The sequence below is a fragment of the Arachis ipaensis genome, chromosome B10, assembly GCF_059453495.1.
Source record: "Arachis ipaensis isolate K30076 ecotype BB chromosome B10, ASM5945349v1, whole genome shotgun sequence".
NCBI lineage: Eukaryota > Viridiplantae > Streptophyta > Magnoliopsida > Fabales > Fabaceae > Arachis > Arachis ipaensis.
The window spans coordinates 133,512,244-133,528,746 of NC_142435.1; the positions used below are offsets into that span (position 1 = coordinate 133,512,244).

At 33.0% G+C, this 16,503-nt stretch overlaps 1 protein-coding gene across 1 annotated transcript; it reads left to right on the forward strand.

Annotated features, from left to right (window-relative positions):
• The first annotated feature begins 498 nt into the window (after positions 1-498).
• Positions 499-7,179, forward strand: LOC107621154 (putative phospholipid-transporting ATPase 9). Its single transcript, XM_088483377.1, has 11 exons — positions 499-1,473; positions 1,857-3,190; positions 3,286-3,396; positions 3,500-3,776; positions 4,054-4,142; positions 4,246-4,354; positions 4,647-4,856; positions 5,000-5,125; positions 5,239-5,337; positions 5,538-5,729; positions 6,352-7,179. The coding sequence occupies exons 1-11, from the start codon at positions 1,090-1,092 to the stop codon at positions 6,979-6,981; spliced, it is 3,561 nt and encodes a 1,186-aa protein (XP_088339503.1). The 5' UTR covers positions 499-1,089; the 3' UTR covers positions 6,982-7,179.
• The last annotated feature ends 9,324 nt before the right edge of the window (positions 7,180-16,503 follow it).

Here is a 16,503-nt window from a genome sequence, read left to right on the forward strand (position 1 = left end):
TATTACTTTACATATATTTTTAATAAAATAATTAATTATTAAAATAATCAATTCTATTATAATAAAATAATCTATTTTCTATGAATATTTTTTATAATAGTTGATTTTTAGTATCTATGTAAAATATCTATTTGGTTATAGAAATATAAATACATTTCTTGAAAGACAAAAAATCATATATTTTTTGGGTACCTTTTATAAGATTACAGTGTATTTTGTTTATTTAGTGCTAGATACTAGAATCTAGGTAATAAAGTGGTGGATTTTATTGTAGTTGGCATCAAATTAGATACTTGACTAAAAAAAATTTGGGAAAGATATAATTATAACCAAAGTCAATTTAGAAAAAACGGATAATTCTAAAACTCTATCATTTTAAATGGGTGGTTTATCTAAAAAAAAACTATTAAAATAATTAATATAGGTAAGACAAAATAAAAAATTTAATTAAAAAATGATAATTTTCTAACTAATTATATTTATCAATTTATGTTTTATAAGGGTAGACTTTGAACTAAGAACTAAGTGTTTCTCTCCCTTCTTCTCATCTCAGCTAAGAGTCAAACTGACATTACAGTCAACATCTTCAGCTTCCAACTCAATACCAATAATCACCAAACAAATACAAATCATACACCAAATCATGCTTCTGCTCTTTCTCTGCTAAAAAATTCTCCTCCTTTTCAAGTTTCCATCTGTGCCCAAAACAAAACAAAAGGAACACTGATCAGTGACCAAGGAGAATATATGCTCTGTTCCCATATTTAATTTCTTCACATGATTTCATTTCCTTTTGTTTTTTTGGGTTAGAGTCTATCCTTAATGGACAGGTGCACTTTTGTCATAAGAAAAGAAGTTAATTTTTATAATAAAAATATCTTCTTTTCTTAAATTACTTGGTTCCATTCCATTGGTTGTAGTTTAGTTTAGTACTTGAGTCTTTACAAATCTGGTTTTTGTTTTATTTTATCAAAGCTCTTCACTTTTTACTAGATTATAGCCAAACAAACCTGAATTACCTTCCAAGTTTTGAACTTCAACTTCTTTTCTTTCTCTTTTTGGTGGTTTTTTTTTCCCTCTTCAAAGATAATGAGGCACCACTTCAGCAGGATCCATGCATTTTCTTGTGGGAAAGCTTCAATAATCAGAGATAATGAAGAACATTCACTCCTAGGAGGCCCTGGATTCTCAAGAATAGTATATTGCAATGGTGCTGAGGGAAGTGGTAATTTAGAACTCAACTATGGTGATAATTATGTCAGCACAACTAAGTACACACTTGCAACTTTTCTACCCAAATCATTGTTTGAACAGTTTAGAAGGGTGGCCAATTTCTACTTCCTTGTTTGTGCTATATTGTCTTTCTTCCCTGTTTCGCCTTATTCGGCTGTTAGCAATGTTGTTCCTCTTGTGGTTGTGGTTTCTGCTACAATGGGGAAAGAGGCTGTTGAGGATTGGAGGAGGTTCAAGCAGGTAAAGATTTTTGTTTCTCTGGTTTCTATGATGCAAATTGAATATGTTCTTGAGAGAGTTTTGAAGTATAGATACTTTTCTGCTCATAATTTTTTAACTGTTTTGTAATTTAAGTAGTAATGTCGAATTCGGAGACTGTCTTAGGATAGAAATACATACATGATTGGAGAGATGCAAACTTGTTAGGGGAAGGAATGGGGCACAAGAAAAATGTTTCGATTATCTCAGTGTCTTTGTATTTTATGTCGCGTGACTTAATTCATGAATTGAGTGAGTGATGCAAGATGTAGAAACAGAAATGAATCTTAAAAGAGATTCTCAGAATCCTTATTTGGATGCTTTTTGTCTGCTACTGTTGATTATTAGTCCTGTAATTGCATCAGGATGTTGAGATGAACAACAGAAGAGTTAAAGTTCACAATGGAGAAGGTGATTTTGATCATTCCAAATGGAGGGATTTGAGAGTTGGAGACATAGTAAAAGTGGAAAAAGATGAATTTTTTCCTGCTGATCTCATCTTACTTTCATCGAGCTATGACGAAGCGATTTGTTATGTTGAGACCATGAATCTTGATGGAGAAACAAATCTTAAACTGAAACAAGCACTGGAAGAAACTTCAAAGTTGCAAGAAGACTCAAACTTCCAAAATTTCAGTGCTACCATCAAATGTGAAGACCCGAATGCGAATTTGTACTCTTTTGTTGGAAGCCTGGAGCTTGATGATCAACAGTATCCTCTTTCACCTCAGCAGCTACTGCTTCGGGACTCAAAGCTCAGGAACACAGATTTTATCTATGGTGTGGTTATTTTCACAGGTCATGATACAAAAGTTATGCAGAATTCGACAGATCCTCCTTCCAAGAGAAGCAATGTTGAGAGAAGAATGGATAAGATAATCTACTTCTTGTTCCTTATCTTGTTTTTGATTTCTTTTATTGGCTCAATTTTCTTTGGGATTGCAACAAGGGAAGACTTAGAAAATGGAAGAATGAAGAGATGGTACCTTAGACCCGATGATACTTCGATCTACTATGATCCAAAGAAAGCACCAATTGGAGCAACTCTGCATTTCTTGACTGCACTAATGCTTTATAGTTACTTGATTCCAATTTCTTTGTATGTCTCCATTGAAATTGTCAAAGTTCTTCAAAGCATTTTCATCAACCAGGACTTGAACATGTATTATGAGGAAACTGACCAGCCAGCACATGCTCGAACCTCGAATTTGAATGAAGAACTAGGCCAAGTCGATACGATACTTTCGGATAAAACAGGAACTTTGACCTGCAATTCTATGGAGTTTATCAAGTGTTCTATCGCCGGGGTCGCCTATGGACAGGGTGTTACTGAAGTGGAGAGAGCTATGGCTAGGAGAAAAGGTCTAGAGTTGACTGAAGATGACAATGTTGCAAATTCTGAAGCAAAATCATCAATTAAAGGTTTCAACTTTATGGATGAAAGGATCATGAATGGAAATTGGTATAAAGAACCTCATGCCTATGTAATACAGAAATTCTTGCGCTTGTTGGCTGTATGCCATACTGCAATACCTGAAGTTGATGAAGAAACCGGTAAAGTTTCGTATGAAGCCGAGTCACCGGATGAGGCAGCTTTTGTTATAGCTGCTAGAGAACTTGGATTTGAGTTTTATGAAAGGACACAGTCAAGTATTATGCTGCGCGAGCTCAATTCCGTATCAGGCAAGATTACTGAAAGGTAATGTTCTTGAACTTGTATGTGAAAGCCTGATTTTTCTTTCTTACATGTTTCTGAAACTTGAAATATGAGTTTTGTCTTTTCACCTGTGACAGGGACTACCAGCTTTTGAATATATTGGAGTTTACTAGTGCAAGAAAGAGGATGTCGGTCATAGTGAGAGATGAGGAGGGTAAACTACTACTACTTAGCAAAGGCGCTGACAGGTTCGAAATCTTGTTCATTGCTTTAGATACTATCATTTTCATTTGGTTTTAAGATGTTGATTCAAAATATGAATCTGATTTTCTTTGTGGCTTTTGTGATCAGTGTCATGTTCGAACGACTTGCAAAGAATGGAAGGGAGTTTGAAGAGAAGACTAAGCAGCACATTAATGAATATGCTGATGCTGGTTTGAGGACCTTGATACTTGCATATCGTGAACTCGATGAGGATGAATACAATCAATTTAATAAAGAATTCATGGAAGCCAAGAACTTGGTGAGTGCGGATCGAGAGCAGGTAATAGAGGAAATATCCAAAAAGATTGAGAAGGATTTGATTCTTCTTGGTGCCACTGCAGTTGAAGACAAACTTCAAAATGGGGTATGCAAAACAAATACTGTTTTCTAAAACTAGATGAAAGGGCCTACACTTATTTTTCAGCACTAAATTGAAACAGTGTGTTGCTTCTACAAAAAAGTGGTTCTAACAACTAAAATCTATAAACTTTGATTATTTATGAGAATTTACTATTTCTCAATCACCAGGGCTACTGTGTCTATTATTTATATGATTTTGTCATGTCTTATTCTATGATAAGAACTTGTAACAGTTACAGTTCTTTATTTTGAGTTCTTATAAACTTGTTTGTGAAATCTAGGTTCCTGAATGCATTGACAAGCTAGCACAGGCAGGCATTAAGCTATGGGTTTTAACTGGTGACAAAATGGAGACAGCAATCAACATCGGGTAATATGCATAGTCATGAAGATTCGACAAACTTTTGCGTTGGTTGTCGAGGCCTAACACAATCCTCTGCTTATGTGATAATACTATGATGTCTCTTCTTCAGGTATGCTTGTAGTTTACTCAGACAAGGAATGAAGCAAATTATAATTAGCTCGGACACTCCAGAGGCAAAATCGTTGGAGAAAGCGGAGGACAAATCTGCTGCGGATGCGGTAAACCTTAAATAACTGTTTGTCCTTACTAGCATTAATGCAAATATCTTTGTATATGCTTTAGACGATAACAGGAAAATGGAAAAACCTTAACTTGAAAAACAGAACATGCAACTCTATATCATGCATTTCAGATTCAAAAACATGCTTGAAAAGATTTTCATTTCAAGTATTGATATAGCATAACACCATGTAATCTTGTGGTATTTTACACATTGAACTTTGGGTAATAATACTATATAAGATGTATGGTCATTTGACTGAATGAAGCTTAATATTACTGATTCTTCAGGCAATCAAGGAAATCGTTCTTCGACAATTAAGGGAAGGAGAGGCATTACTTTCTTCATCTAATGAAAACTCCGAGGCCATTGCTCTGATCATCGACGGGAAGTCACTCACACACGCTCTAGATGATGATGTTATGGACTTGTTTCTGGAACTCGCCATCGGCTGTGCATCGGTTATATGCTGCCGGTCATCTCCTAAACAGAAAGCACTTGTAAGTTTTTCTTGTTACTTGAATCACAAGAGTGTTTTGCTCTTATTTAAATCTGTCAATTGGAAAAATTCGATACATTCATGAAACAATAATGTATCTAGATACAATTCAGTTTGTGAAGTCATATTATTGTAAAATTTCAGGTAACTAGACTAGTTAAGACTAAAACTGGTAGTACAACTCTAGCAATTGGTGATGGGGCAAATGATGTTGGAATGCTCCAAGAAGCAGATATTGGGATCGGTATCAGTGGTGTCGAAGGAATGCAGGTAAAACAGCAACGTTTCTTTTTTCCTACACAACCTTAAATTGTTCTTCTTATTGTCATGACTATTTTGTATCTTGACTTCTTACTTTTCTTTTTCCACACCAAAATCTTCAGGCAGTTATGTCAAGTGATATTGCAATTGCACAGTTCCGGTTTCTAGAGCGCTTACTTCTAGTGCATGGACATTGGTGTTACAGAAGAATCTCATCAATGGTAGCAATGCTATCTTTAAAAGTCACACATCCAAAGCTTATGCTTCTCTATTTATATTCTTGCTTTAAACTATAGGGTCTATATTGCAAGAATTATTGAAGTTGAAACCTGTTATTCTGCTTCTTTGGTTACTGCTACTAAGCTACTACAATTAAGAAAACTACAAGTGGTTCTTGACATCTTTTATTATTATTTGACAGATCTGCTACTTTTTTTACAAGAACATTGCCTTTGGCCTCACTCTTTTCTTCTATGAGATCTATGCCTCGTTCTCGGGTGAAGCTGCATATAATGATTGGTTCCTGTCATTATATAATGTGTTCTTCACTTCTCTTCCTGTTATTGCCTTGGGAGTATTTGATCAAGATGTCTCTGCCAAATTATGCCTCAAGGTATCTATCTGTTTTGATTAGGTTTAATTACTTTGAAGGGGCTCTTATAGCATTCAATTTTCGATTAGGTCCTATAATTTAAAAAAGTAGTAATCATATTCCTAGTATGGTAAAGAAAATTTCAATCAAGTCTCCAAAGTTCAAACATTTTAAATCTAAGTTAAAAACAATTTTCAACTAGAAGTACTTAGTTGAAAAACATTTATCCGGGGTAGGAACTTGATTTGAAATGTTAAAACTATAAGAATCTGTTTGGAAATTTTTCTATTATAGAAGCTTGGTTACAAACTTTTAAACTAGAAGCTGCGTTTGCTTTTGAAAACAGAACAAAATAGGACAGTGAGAACATGACACAAAGGAGAGAAACACAAAAATTAGTATTTTTGTATTTTGTTTGATGATAAACTAAATATAAGATAGAACAAATTATAAAAAGTTCAATTTACCTGATTTCCTTCCTCACAAAATTTAAGAAGAAAAATATGATGAAAAATATAATGTCAGTGTTTGTGTCTGTAAACAAATGCAACCATAGTGATTGTCATGAAACTGTTTGATTAAAAGGTTAAATTACTCTGCTTTGCTTGCTTCTCATGACATCATTTTGCTCTCATTTTTCCAGTTCCCACTGCTATATCAAGAAGGTGTACAAAACGTCCTGTTTAGCTGGAAACGAATCCTCGGCTGGGCCTTCAACGGAGTCTTAAACGCTACACTGATATTCTTCTTCTGCGTCAAGGCAATCGAGTATCAGGCATTCCGAAAAGGTGGTGAAGTCGCCGGGCTCCAAGAACTTGGAGCCACAATGTACACTTGTGTAGTTTGGGTTGTTAATTGCCAAATGGCATTATCCATAAATTACTTCACCTACATTCAACACATTTTCATTTGGGGTGGCATTCTTTTGTGGTATTTATTCCTCTTAGCATATGGTGCCATGGATCCTACTCTTTCAACCACTGCATATAAGGTCTTTGTTGAGGCTTGTGCTCCGGCACCATCTTACTGGCTCATCACTCTTCTTGTTCTCGTCACTTCGCTCCTTCCTTATTTCATCTACGCATCGATCCAAATGCGGTTCTACCCTATGTTCCATCAGATGATACAGTGGATAAGGAGTGATGGCCAAGCAACTGACCCCGAATATGTTAATGTTGTCCGGCAGAGGTCGATAAGACACACGACAGTTGGCTTCACTGCCCGTTTCCAGGCGTCCCAACGGCTTGAAGCCTCGAAACGTCTTCAAGTCTGAGAAGAACAAGGTATAATTCTTTTTGTTTTGTTGTATGAAAGATTCTTTAGTAGGAACAAAATGAATGTAATAACAATCTATGTAGTGTACATATTTGAGGTAGACATTGGTCTTCCTTGGGTTACAAGAAATCTCAAGGGTTATCCTTAAGAAACCACTGTCTGGATTTCTCTTCAGAAAATGAAAGAGGAATTTTGGGTCCATCAAAGATCTTATTAGGATACCTTTTTTGCGCACTAATTAAGTAATTAAATAGTCCAAAAAAAAAAATTGATCAAGACATTGTTTAGTTAATACTTTGAATTTTCATTTTCATAAGTTAATTTCTTTCCCACACAATAAGATCCTCCTCCAAATTCAGATTAATACAAAATATTCCTATCAATCCACTAAATATACACATCCCAATATAAATAGATTATTTCGTTGACCCAAAGATAATTAAAATAATGAAAAAAATGATAAAGGAATTTAAAAAAAAAAGTAATAATATAACATCTTAAAAATCTTCCTAAACATTCCTCTGGACACTAAATGAAGCAAAAGGAATATACAATTAAATTTTAAAATAGAAAAATGTTAGGCCATCAGAATTTATTATTTTTTATCATCACTTAGTCATCAATGTTTAAAAGTATAGGATAAAATATATTGTTGGATTATTAGACTAAAAAATTGAATTAATGGCTAAACGATGACCAAAAACAATAAATTCTAATAATCCCTAATATTTTTCTTTAAAATATTCTAAAAAAGTAATTTTTACTTCAGTTAGTCATTAAAAAGAGATAATTACTCCGATAATGTTCAAAATTTAGAGGATAAATTTTCTTTCTCAAATATTATTATAATAAATATAATTACACGCGCATTCAATACATGAAATAAATCTCCATTATATATGTTTTAATATATTATATGTTTAAATTAAAATTTAAGAAATATTTGTGTAATTCTAGAGTACATTTGATATGTGATTTTAAAACTTAATTTATTTTGTGTTAAATTGGTTAAATGTTATAATTGATATAAATGATATGTGTATACAAAAATTAGTTATTAAATCAGTTATATATTTATTTTTAATATATATTTTATATTTAAATATATACTTTATATTGGTGGTTGATTTGATAACTATTTTTTTATATTTGTAGTATAATTGTACATTAATAATTATTTCATATATTGAAGATTTATAAAACAAATTTACTATACAATATAATACATCAAAGCATGTAATTTACTCTCTAATTTAAAAAGAATATATGATGAGTAATTGTTATATCTAGAATTTCAAGATAAACCATTATTATGATCACCAATGAAGTTAATAATCCAGATTTAGACCTACTCAACTCAATGAAGCTAATCACACCATCTCCATAGCTAAGAGGCTGTCCCATCTTCGCCATGGCGCTGCTGCGGCCAGCTCTAAGGCCAATACATACTCACGGTGGTTGCCGTTTGCATCAATGTTGATCCCGATCGAGCGACCTCAAGAGCGCGGCGAGCTCTAGGATCGCCGTTAAGCTGCCATCGTTGTCCATGTCTTAAAGATTTCACGTAGCTGGTTTAGTTCTTTTTCTTCTTTGAACCCTACCTGTGAACTTCTCATGACATGTTAGTTAGTTAGATAGATAGATTTTACGTGAAGTTGATAGCTAAAAGTTCTTAGATGAAAATTTAGTCAAATTAGTCAAATCATTTAACGGCTCTCAATTATCAACTTCATGTGAAGTGGATTGCATTGAGTTTTCACCTTATTTTTCTATTCATGCAATGCAACTCCCCTCTTTTAACGTCTTAGGAAAAGATTTTTTTTAAGTGATATATTTTTAAAAATTAAAAAATAATAAAAATAATTTTATTTGAATATTTCATATAAAAATATCTTTATTTAGTAATTATATTTAAATATAATAATATAAAAATATTTATTTATTTATTTATTATGTTAAAAATATTTTTTAAATGAAAAAGATATAAATTGTAGTTTTTTTAAAAAAATTATTTTTTAACTTTTTTTATTTTTATTAATAAAATTTTATCAAACATATTAAAAAAATTATTTAAAATTTTTTTTTAATAATTTAATGACATCTAAATAATTACTAAAAAAAGAAAAGAAAAAAGCTTTGTTAATTTGTTACATTATTTCCACTCCAAGACCTGACTTATTTGTTGCAAATTTTATTATAGCTAATTAATGTTCTTAGTTTTGGAACCAAATGATATCATTCCTTGGTTTCTAACTTTCTATGCCTATACCTGCAACGGCTTTTCCTTTTTTTTTTTTTAACTATAAGCCAAATTTCATCACATGCACCTTATTTTTGTTGTGAGATTCTCATATTTTTTGGCATCATTTCAGAATTATATATATATATATATATATATATATATATATAACAATTTTAGTTATGTTATGCACCATTCTTTTCTTAATCAAGGGAAAGAAAAAAGTTTGGTAATTAACAATTTAACATAAAATATTCGATCTTGAAGTTTTATTGCTTGCAGTTGTTGTGATAAGATGTGGATGACCACGTATGATTTAGGTGGGTTAACTTTCTCAATGCTGAAAGAATCATTTTACAAGACAAAATCCAATAAATGAAGGTTGAAAATGAAGCCAGCTTTCATGTATAAATAGAAGGCATCATCAGATGTAATATACACACAATAAAATAAAGAGCAATTCTCTCTCTTTATATTAAACTTTTCTTCTTTCTCTTTCGTACGCTACTAATATATAATAGCAATAAATATATAATAGCAATAAATATATAAGTTTCTTCTATTATTATATTACGATAATTATATTGGTGAATATCAAAATTAGAATCTTCTATTTATACTTATTTACTTTATATATCTTCATTAGTTATTTATTTATACAACATGTTATCAGCACGAAACTCTAACGAAATTTTAGAAAGACTCTAGGTAACAAATTTTTATTATATCAAAATTCTTTCATCTTGAATATAATGCTTTTGATATATCTGGATACTATATGCTAAAATCCATCTTGATTCAATGGATCTTGGAGATACCATTAAGGCTGAAAATAATACATCCCAGAAGGATAAAGCCAAAGCCATAATTTTTCTTCGTCGTTATCTTGATGTATGATTGAAAAATGAATATCCCTTATTAAAAGATCCTGCAGATTTGTGGAAATACCTTGAAGAAAGGTACAATTATTAAAAGACGGTGATACTTCCTCAAGCCCGATATGTTAGAGAAAACTTTTTCGACCTTCTATGCTTCGAATGTGCTCCTGCAGCAGCATTATCGAGAAAAAAGATTTAAAAATTTTTTTGAGCTAATTTCTTGCTTTCTTGTTGTTAAACGCAACAATGAGTTGCTCTTAAGAAATCATGAAGCGCGCCCAGCTGGCGCCGCCCCATTTCCTGAAGTAAATGTGGTAAATTATAACCCCAAAATAGGTAAATGGCAAGATTTTGATAAAAAAAAATTATGGAAGGAAAAGAAATTATGTTCATAAGAAAAGATTTCACCAGAAGTGGGATAAAGAAAGAAACAATGGGCAAAGTAAATCAATTGAGAATAAATGCTTCTGTTGTGGTGGAAAGGGTCATTGGTCACGTACCTGTCGTACCCCAAGGCACCTAGTTGATCTTTATCAAACATCCTTGAAAAAGGATGACAAAGGAAAGGAAACAAATTTTGTTTCAAATGATGAAAATTCCACCACTCATTATGATGTATCTAATTTCTTTAAGGATTCGGAAGGAAATATTGGCTATTTGATCAATGATGAAATAGTTTGATATGTGTATGTGTTTGTTAAGTATTCATGTGAATAATTTTACTGTGCATGTACTTCTACTCATTTTATTATTATTATCATTTATTTTTGAAGAAAAATGGCAAGGACATATTCTGAAGATATTAGCCTTGCGGATAGTGCAAGTTCGCATACTATTCTTAAAAGTGATATATATTTTACCCATCTTGTGCCAAAAGAAGAGTATGTTAATACTATTATTGGCTCAGGCAATGTGATAGAAGACTCCGGAAGAGCTATAATTTTGTTTCCTGGAGGAACAAAATTCATAATAAATAATGCACTATTGTCTACCAAGTCTCGAAGAAACTTGTTGAGTTTTAAAGATATTCGCCGAAATGGATATCATATTGAGACTATGAATGAGGAAAATCATGAGTACTTATGTATCACAACTCATGATTCAAATAAGAAAGTTATATTAGAAAAATTACCCTCACTTTCATCTGGGTTATATTATACCAAAATTAGTGCAATTGAATCACATGCCACTATAAACTAGAAGTTTACTAGCTCAAATGAATTCATAACTTGGCATATGATAGATTGGGTCATCTGGGAACAACCATGATGAGGAGAATTATTGAAAACTCTCATGGACATTCACTAAAGAACCAGAAGATTCTTAAATCTAGTAAATTTTGTTGTGCTGCATGTTCTCAAGGGAAGTTAATTTTAAGGCCATCACCAGTAAAGATTGGATTTGAGTCCCTTGAATTCCTAGAAAGGATTCAAGGTGATATATGTGGACTTATTCATCCACCATGTGGATCTTTTAGATATTTTATGATCCTGATAGACGCATCTTCGAGATAATCACATGTGTGCTTATTATCTTCTCGCAACCTGGCGTTTGCGAGATTACTGGCTCAAATTATTTGATTAAAAACACAATTTCTAGAAAATCCAATCAAAGCAATTCGTCTTGATAATGCTGGTGAATTTACTTCCCAAGCTTTTGATACTTATTGTATGGCTAATGGAATAAGTGTTGAACATCCAGTAGCTTATGTTCACACACAAAATGGGTTAGCAGAATCACTTATTAAACGCCTCCAATTAATTGCTAGACCCTTACTTATGAGAACAAATCTCCCAACCTCGGTTTGGGGGCATGCTATTTTACATGCCGCATCACTTATTCGTTTGAGGCCAACGAGTTACCATCAGTTCTTTCTTATGCAATTAGCTTTTGGCCAGCAGCCAAATGTTTCCCATTTAAGAATATTTGGGTGTGTGATATATGTTCCCATTGCACCACCTAATCACACCAAAATGGGACCCCAAAGAAAATTGGGGATATATGTTGGATATGATTCTCCCTCTATAGTGAGGTATCTTGAAATACAAACTGGAGATGTATTTAAAACCCAGTTTGCGGATTGTCATTTTGATAAATCAAAATTTTCAACATTAGGGGGAGAGAATAAGCTTCCTAAAAAGGAACTTAATTGGAATGCATCATCGTTGATGCATTTAGATCCTCGATCAGGGCAATGTGAACTAGAAGTTCAAAAGATTATACATTTGTAAAGAATAGCAAATGAATTGCCTGATACATTTTTCGATACAAAGAGGATAACCAAATCTTATATACCTGCAGAAAATGCCCCAATTCGAATTGATGTTCCAGTAGGACAAGTAGCCACTGAAGCAAATTCACGCCAGAAGCGTGGCAGGCCTGTCGGTTCCAAAGATAAAAATCCTCGAAAGCGAAAAGAGGTAAATACTATTCCTATTGAAAAAGACATAGTAAAGACACCTGCAGTTGTCCAAAATTCTGATATAACGCCAGAAGACGTTCAGGTACCTGGAAATTGTGAAAATGACGAGATCTCGATAAATTATGTCTTTACAGGAGAGAAATGGGACCGAAATAAGACAGTTGTCAATAAAATATTTGCATATAATGTGGCATTAAATATCATGCATGAAAGTAAGGATCTTGAGCCAAGATCAGTAGAAGAATATCGACAAAGAAATGATTGGCCAAAATGGGAAGAAGTCATGAAGGCTGAATTAGACTCACTTGCAAAACGTGAAGTCTTTGGACCTGTAGTCCGTACACCTGAAGATGTAAAACTTGTTGGATACCGTTGGGTATTTGTGAGAAAACGAAATGAGAAAAATGAAGTCGTGCGCTACAAAGCCCGACTTGTGGCACAAGATTTTTCACAAAGGCCCGGTATAGATTATGAAGAAACGTATTCCCCTGTAGTGGATGCGATAACATTGCGTTATTTGATCAGTTTATCTGCATATCATAAACTGCATATGTATTTAATGGATGTGGTAACATCCTATTTATACGGCTCATTAGATTGGGATATCTATATGAAAGTTCCTGAAGGACTAAAGATATCTAAACCATCCAATGAATATTCACAGAGGTTATACACAGTCAAATTGCAAAGATCATTATACGGTCTAAAGCAATCTGGACAAATGTGGTATAATTGTCTTACTGAGTATCTGGCCAAAAATGGATTCAAGAATGATGATATCTGTCCATGTGTTTTCATAAAGAAATCTACATCTGGGTTCATTATAATTGCTGTGTATGTTGATGATTTAAATATCATTGGAACTCCTGAAGAGATTCCAACAATTATAAAAACTCTGAAAGAAGAGTTTGAGATGAAAGATCTTGGAAGGACTAAATTTTGTCTCGGCCTGCAGATTGAGCATACAAAAAATGGAATCTTTATTCATCAAGCGACATATACAGAGAATATCTTGAAGAGATTTTATATGGATAAGTCACATCCATTAAGTACTCCAATGATCGTAAGATCTTTGGATGTGAAAAAGGATCAATTCCGTCCTAAAGAAGAAAATGAAGATATCCTTGGTTCTGAAGTACCATATCTTAGTGCCATTGGAGCGCTAATGTATCTTGCTAATAATACGTGACCCGATATATCATTTGCTGTGAATTTACTAGCAAGATATAGTTCCTCTCCAGCCAGAAGACATTGGAGTAGAATCAAACAAATCTTTCGATATCTTCATGGGACGGTTGACATGGGATTGTTTTATCCCTATGGATCCAAGTCATAATTAGTTGGCTATACAGATGCTGAATACTTGTCTGATCTACATAAAGGGAGATCTCAAACAGGATATCTGTTCACATATGGTGGTACAGCTATATCATGGAGGTCCACAAAACAGATGATAGCAGCAACCTCCTCTAATCATGCTGAAATACTCGCGATACATGAAGCTAGTCGCGAGTGTTTTTGCCTCAGGAGTTTGATCTAATATATTCTGTCATCATGTGGACTGATTGACCATAAGATAGCTCCAACTGTCCTGTTTGAAGATAATACAGCATGCATTACTCAACTTAAAGGCGGATATATCAAAGGTGATAGAACAAAGCATATTTCTCCCAAATTTTTCTTCACTCATGATCTTCAAAATCAAGGGACAATTGATATCCAACAGATCCGCTCAAGTGATAATCTGGCAGATTTATTTACAAAGTCACTCCCAAAATCCTCCTTTGAAAGATTGGTACATGAGATTGGAATGCGCCGATTTCGAGACATTAAATGATGTCGGCAAGAGGAAGAGACTGTACTCTTTTTTCCTTGGTTAGGTTTTTTTCCCATTGGGTTTTTTCTTGACAAGGTTTTTAATGAGGCAGTCCTCATCACCAAATGATATTGTACTATTTTTCCTTCACTAAGGTTTTTTCTCACTGGATTTTTCTTTAGTAAGATTTTAACGAGGTAATAATCCTGAATGGTCATCCAAAGGGGAGTGTTGTGATAAGATGTGGATGACCACGTATGACTTAGGTGGGCTAACCTTTTACAAGACAAAATCCAATAAATGAAGGTTGAAAATGAAGCCAACTTTCATGTATAAATAGAAGGCATCGTCAGATGCAATATACACATAATAAAATAAAGAGCAATTCTCTCTCTTTAATATTAAACTTTTTTCCTTCTTCTTTTATACGCTACTAATATATAATAGCAATAAATATATAATAGCAATAAATATATAAGTTTCTTTTATTATTATATTACGATAATTATATTAGTGAATATCAAAACTAGAGTCTTCTATTTATACTTATTTATTTTATATATCTTCATTAGTTATTTATTTATACAACAGCAGTATGTATCCCAATGAATTAAAATTCATCCTATCCGATTGGTTCTTCTAGTGACAAAGTTTCTATTATTATTACTATGGTTAGGGTTAATTAAGTATGATTCTGATCTTTATGGTACAGGTTAAAATTTATTTTATCTTTAACATTTTTTTGTATTTGAATTCGTCCCTAAAGTTTAATTTGGTTTTAAAATAATCATTTGGATTAAAATACTATTCTCCTTCTTTACCAAAATACTTAATTTCTATTTTTTCTTTTTTTTCTTCTCCATTACAGTAGCATCTCTTCTTCTTTTTTTTTTCTTCATCACAGCATTAGCAGCAACAACAACAATAAAATCAGAAGCAGAAACAATGTAATAAATATAAAAAATAGAATAAAAAATAAAAGCAAAAACAAAAGTAAAAAAAAAATTCTATATTTCAAATATCAAAGAATCAAAACACAATTCATTTCAACGAGCAGCAACAAAAATAAAAACAGAAACATAAGCAGAAGAATCAACAACAACAATAAAATCAAAAGCAGAAGAATGGAATCAGAATCAAAAGCAGAAGAAACAGAAGCAAAAGAACAATAGAATCAGAATTAAAAACAATGTGATTAACAAAATCAACAATGTAATTAACAAAAGAAGCAGAAGCAGAATAATCAACAATGTAATTAATAAAATCAACAAATCAGAAGCAGAATTAGAACCCTATGGAGGATCAGTGGTGAGGACGCGAAGCACTGACGAGCAACGAGGAATAGCGACGAGCGACGAGGAGCAGCGGTGATCGACGAGCTAGCAAGGAGGAGGAACAGAAACGGCGACATGGCGGACATCCTCCCTCGTTGATCTGCTGGTGGCGCAGGAGCAGAAACGGCGATGCAGCATGTGACGTCCGTCCTCTCTCGCCGGCGTCGTCGCCACCTTCCTCTTCCCCTTTCTTATTATTCCCTTCCTCGTGGTTCTCTTTTTCTCTCTCAAACGTCCGTTCTCTTTCTCTTTTTTTTTATCTTTTTTTTTTATAATTTTTTTGTTAGGAGTAATTTGGTCCAAATTTTAAGATTTAAATTAAAAGAATGATTTTAAAACCAAGTTAAACCTTAGGCTGCGTTTGTTTACAGAGACAGGACACTGAGATAGGGACATAGAGACACAAAATCGGGTTTGACAGAAGAGACATATGGACAGAAACAATGTGTCCAAAGACACTGAATTAGTCGATTTTGTGTCCATCCTGACAGGAAGGACACGGGGATATGAACAAGGGACATAACTTATTTTTCATTTTTTCTTTCATTATTCTTGTTATTTTTCATAATTATATATTTTTATTATTATATCTTTCATCTCAAATTTTTTGAATGAAAAAAATAAGAATAAATTAAATTTTCATAATTTGTTCTAACTTATCACTAAATAGAATAAAAGAAAACAAAATTTTGTATCTCTGTTCCTTATGTCTTATTCTCACTGTCTTGTCCTATCCTATTCTCAAAAACAAACGCAGCCTTAGAGACGATTTTGTATGCAAAAAAAGACTGAAAACGAAAAAAAAATTGGTGAATTCTACCTTACCCCCTC

Bases quoted from the DNA above. Each gene is read 5' to 3' on its own strand.
- LOC107621154 (XM_088483377.1), top strand. From the start codon at position 1,090: ATGAGGCACCACTTCAGCAGGATCCATGCATTTTCTTGTGGGAAAGCT. The intron at 1,474-1,856 runs GTAAAGATTTTT...TAATTGCATCAG, and splicing joins ATTGGAGGAGGTTCAAGCAG to GATGTTGAGATGAACAACAG. The intron at 3,191-3,285 runs GTAATGTTCTTG...CACCTGTGACAG, and splicing joins TCAGGCAAGATTACTGAAAG to GGACTACCAGCTTTTGAATA.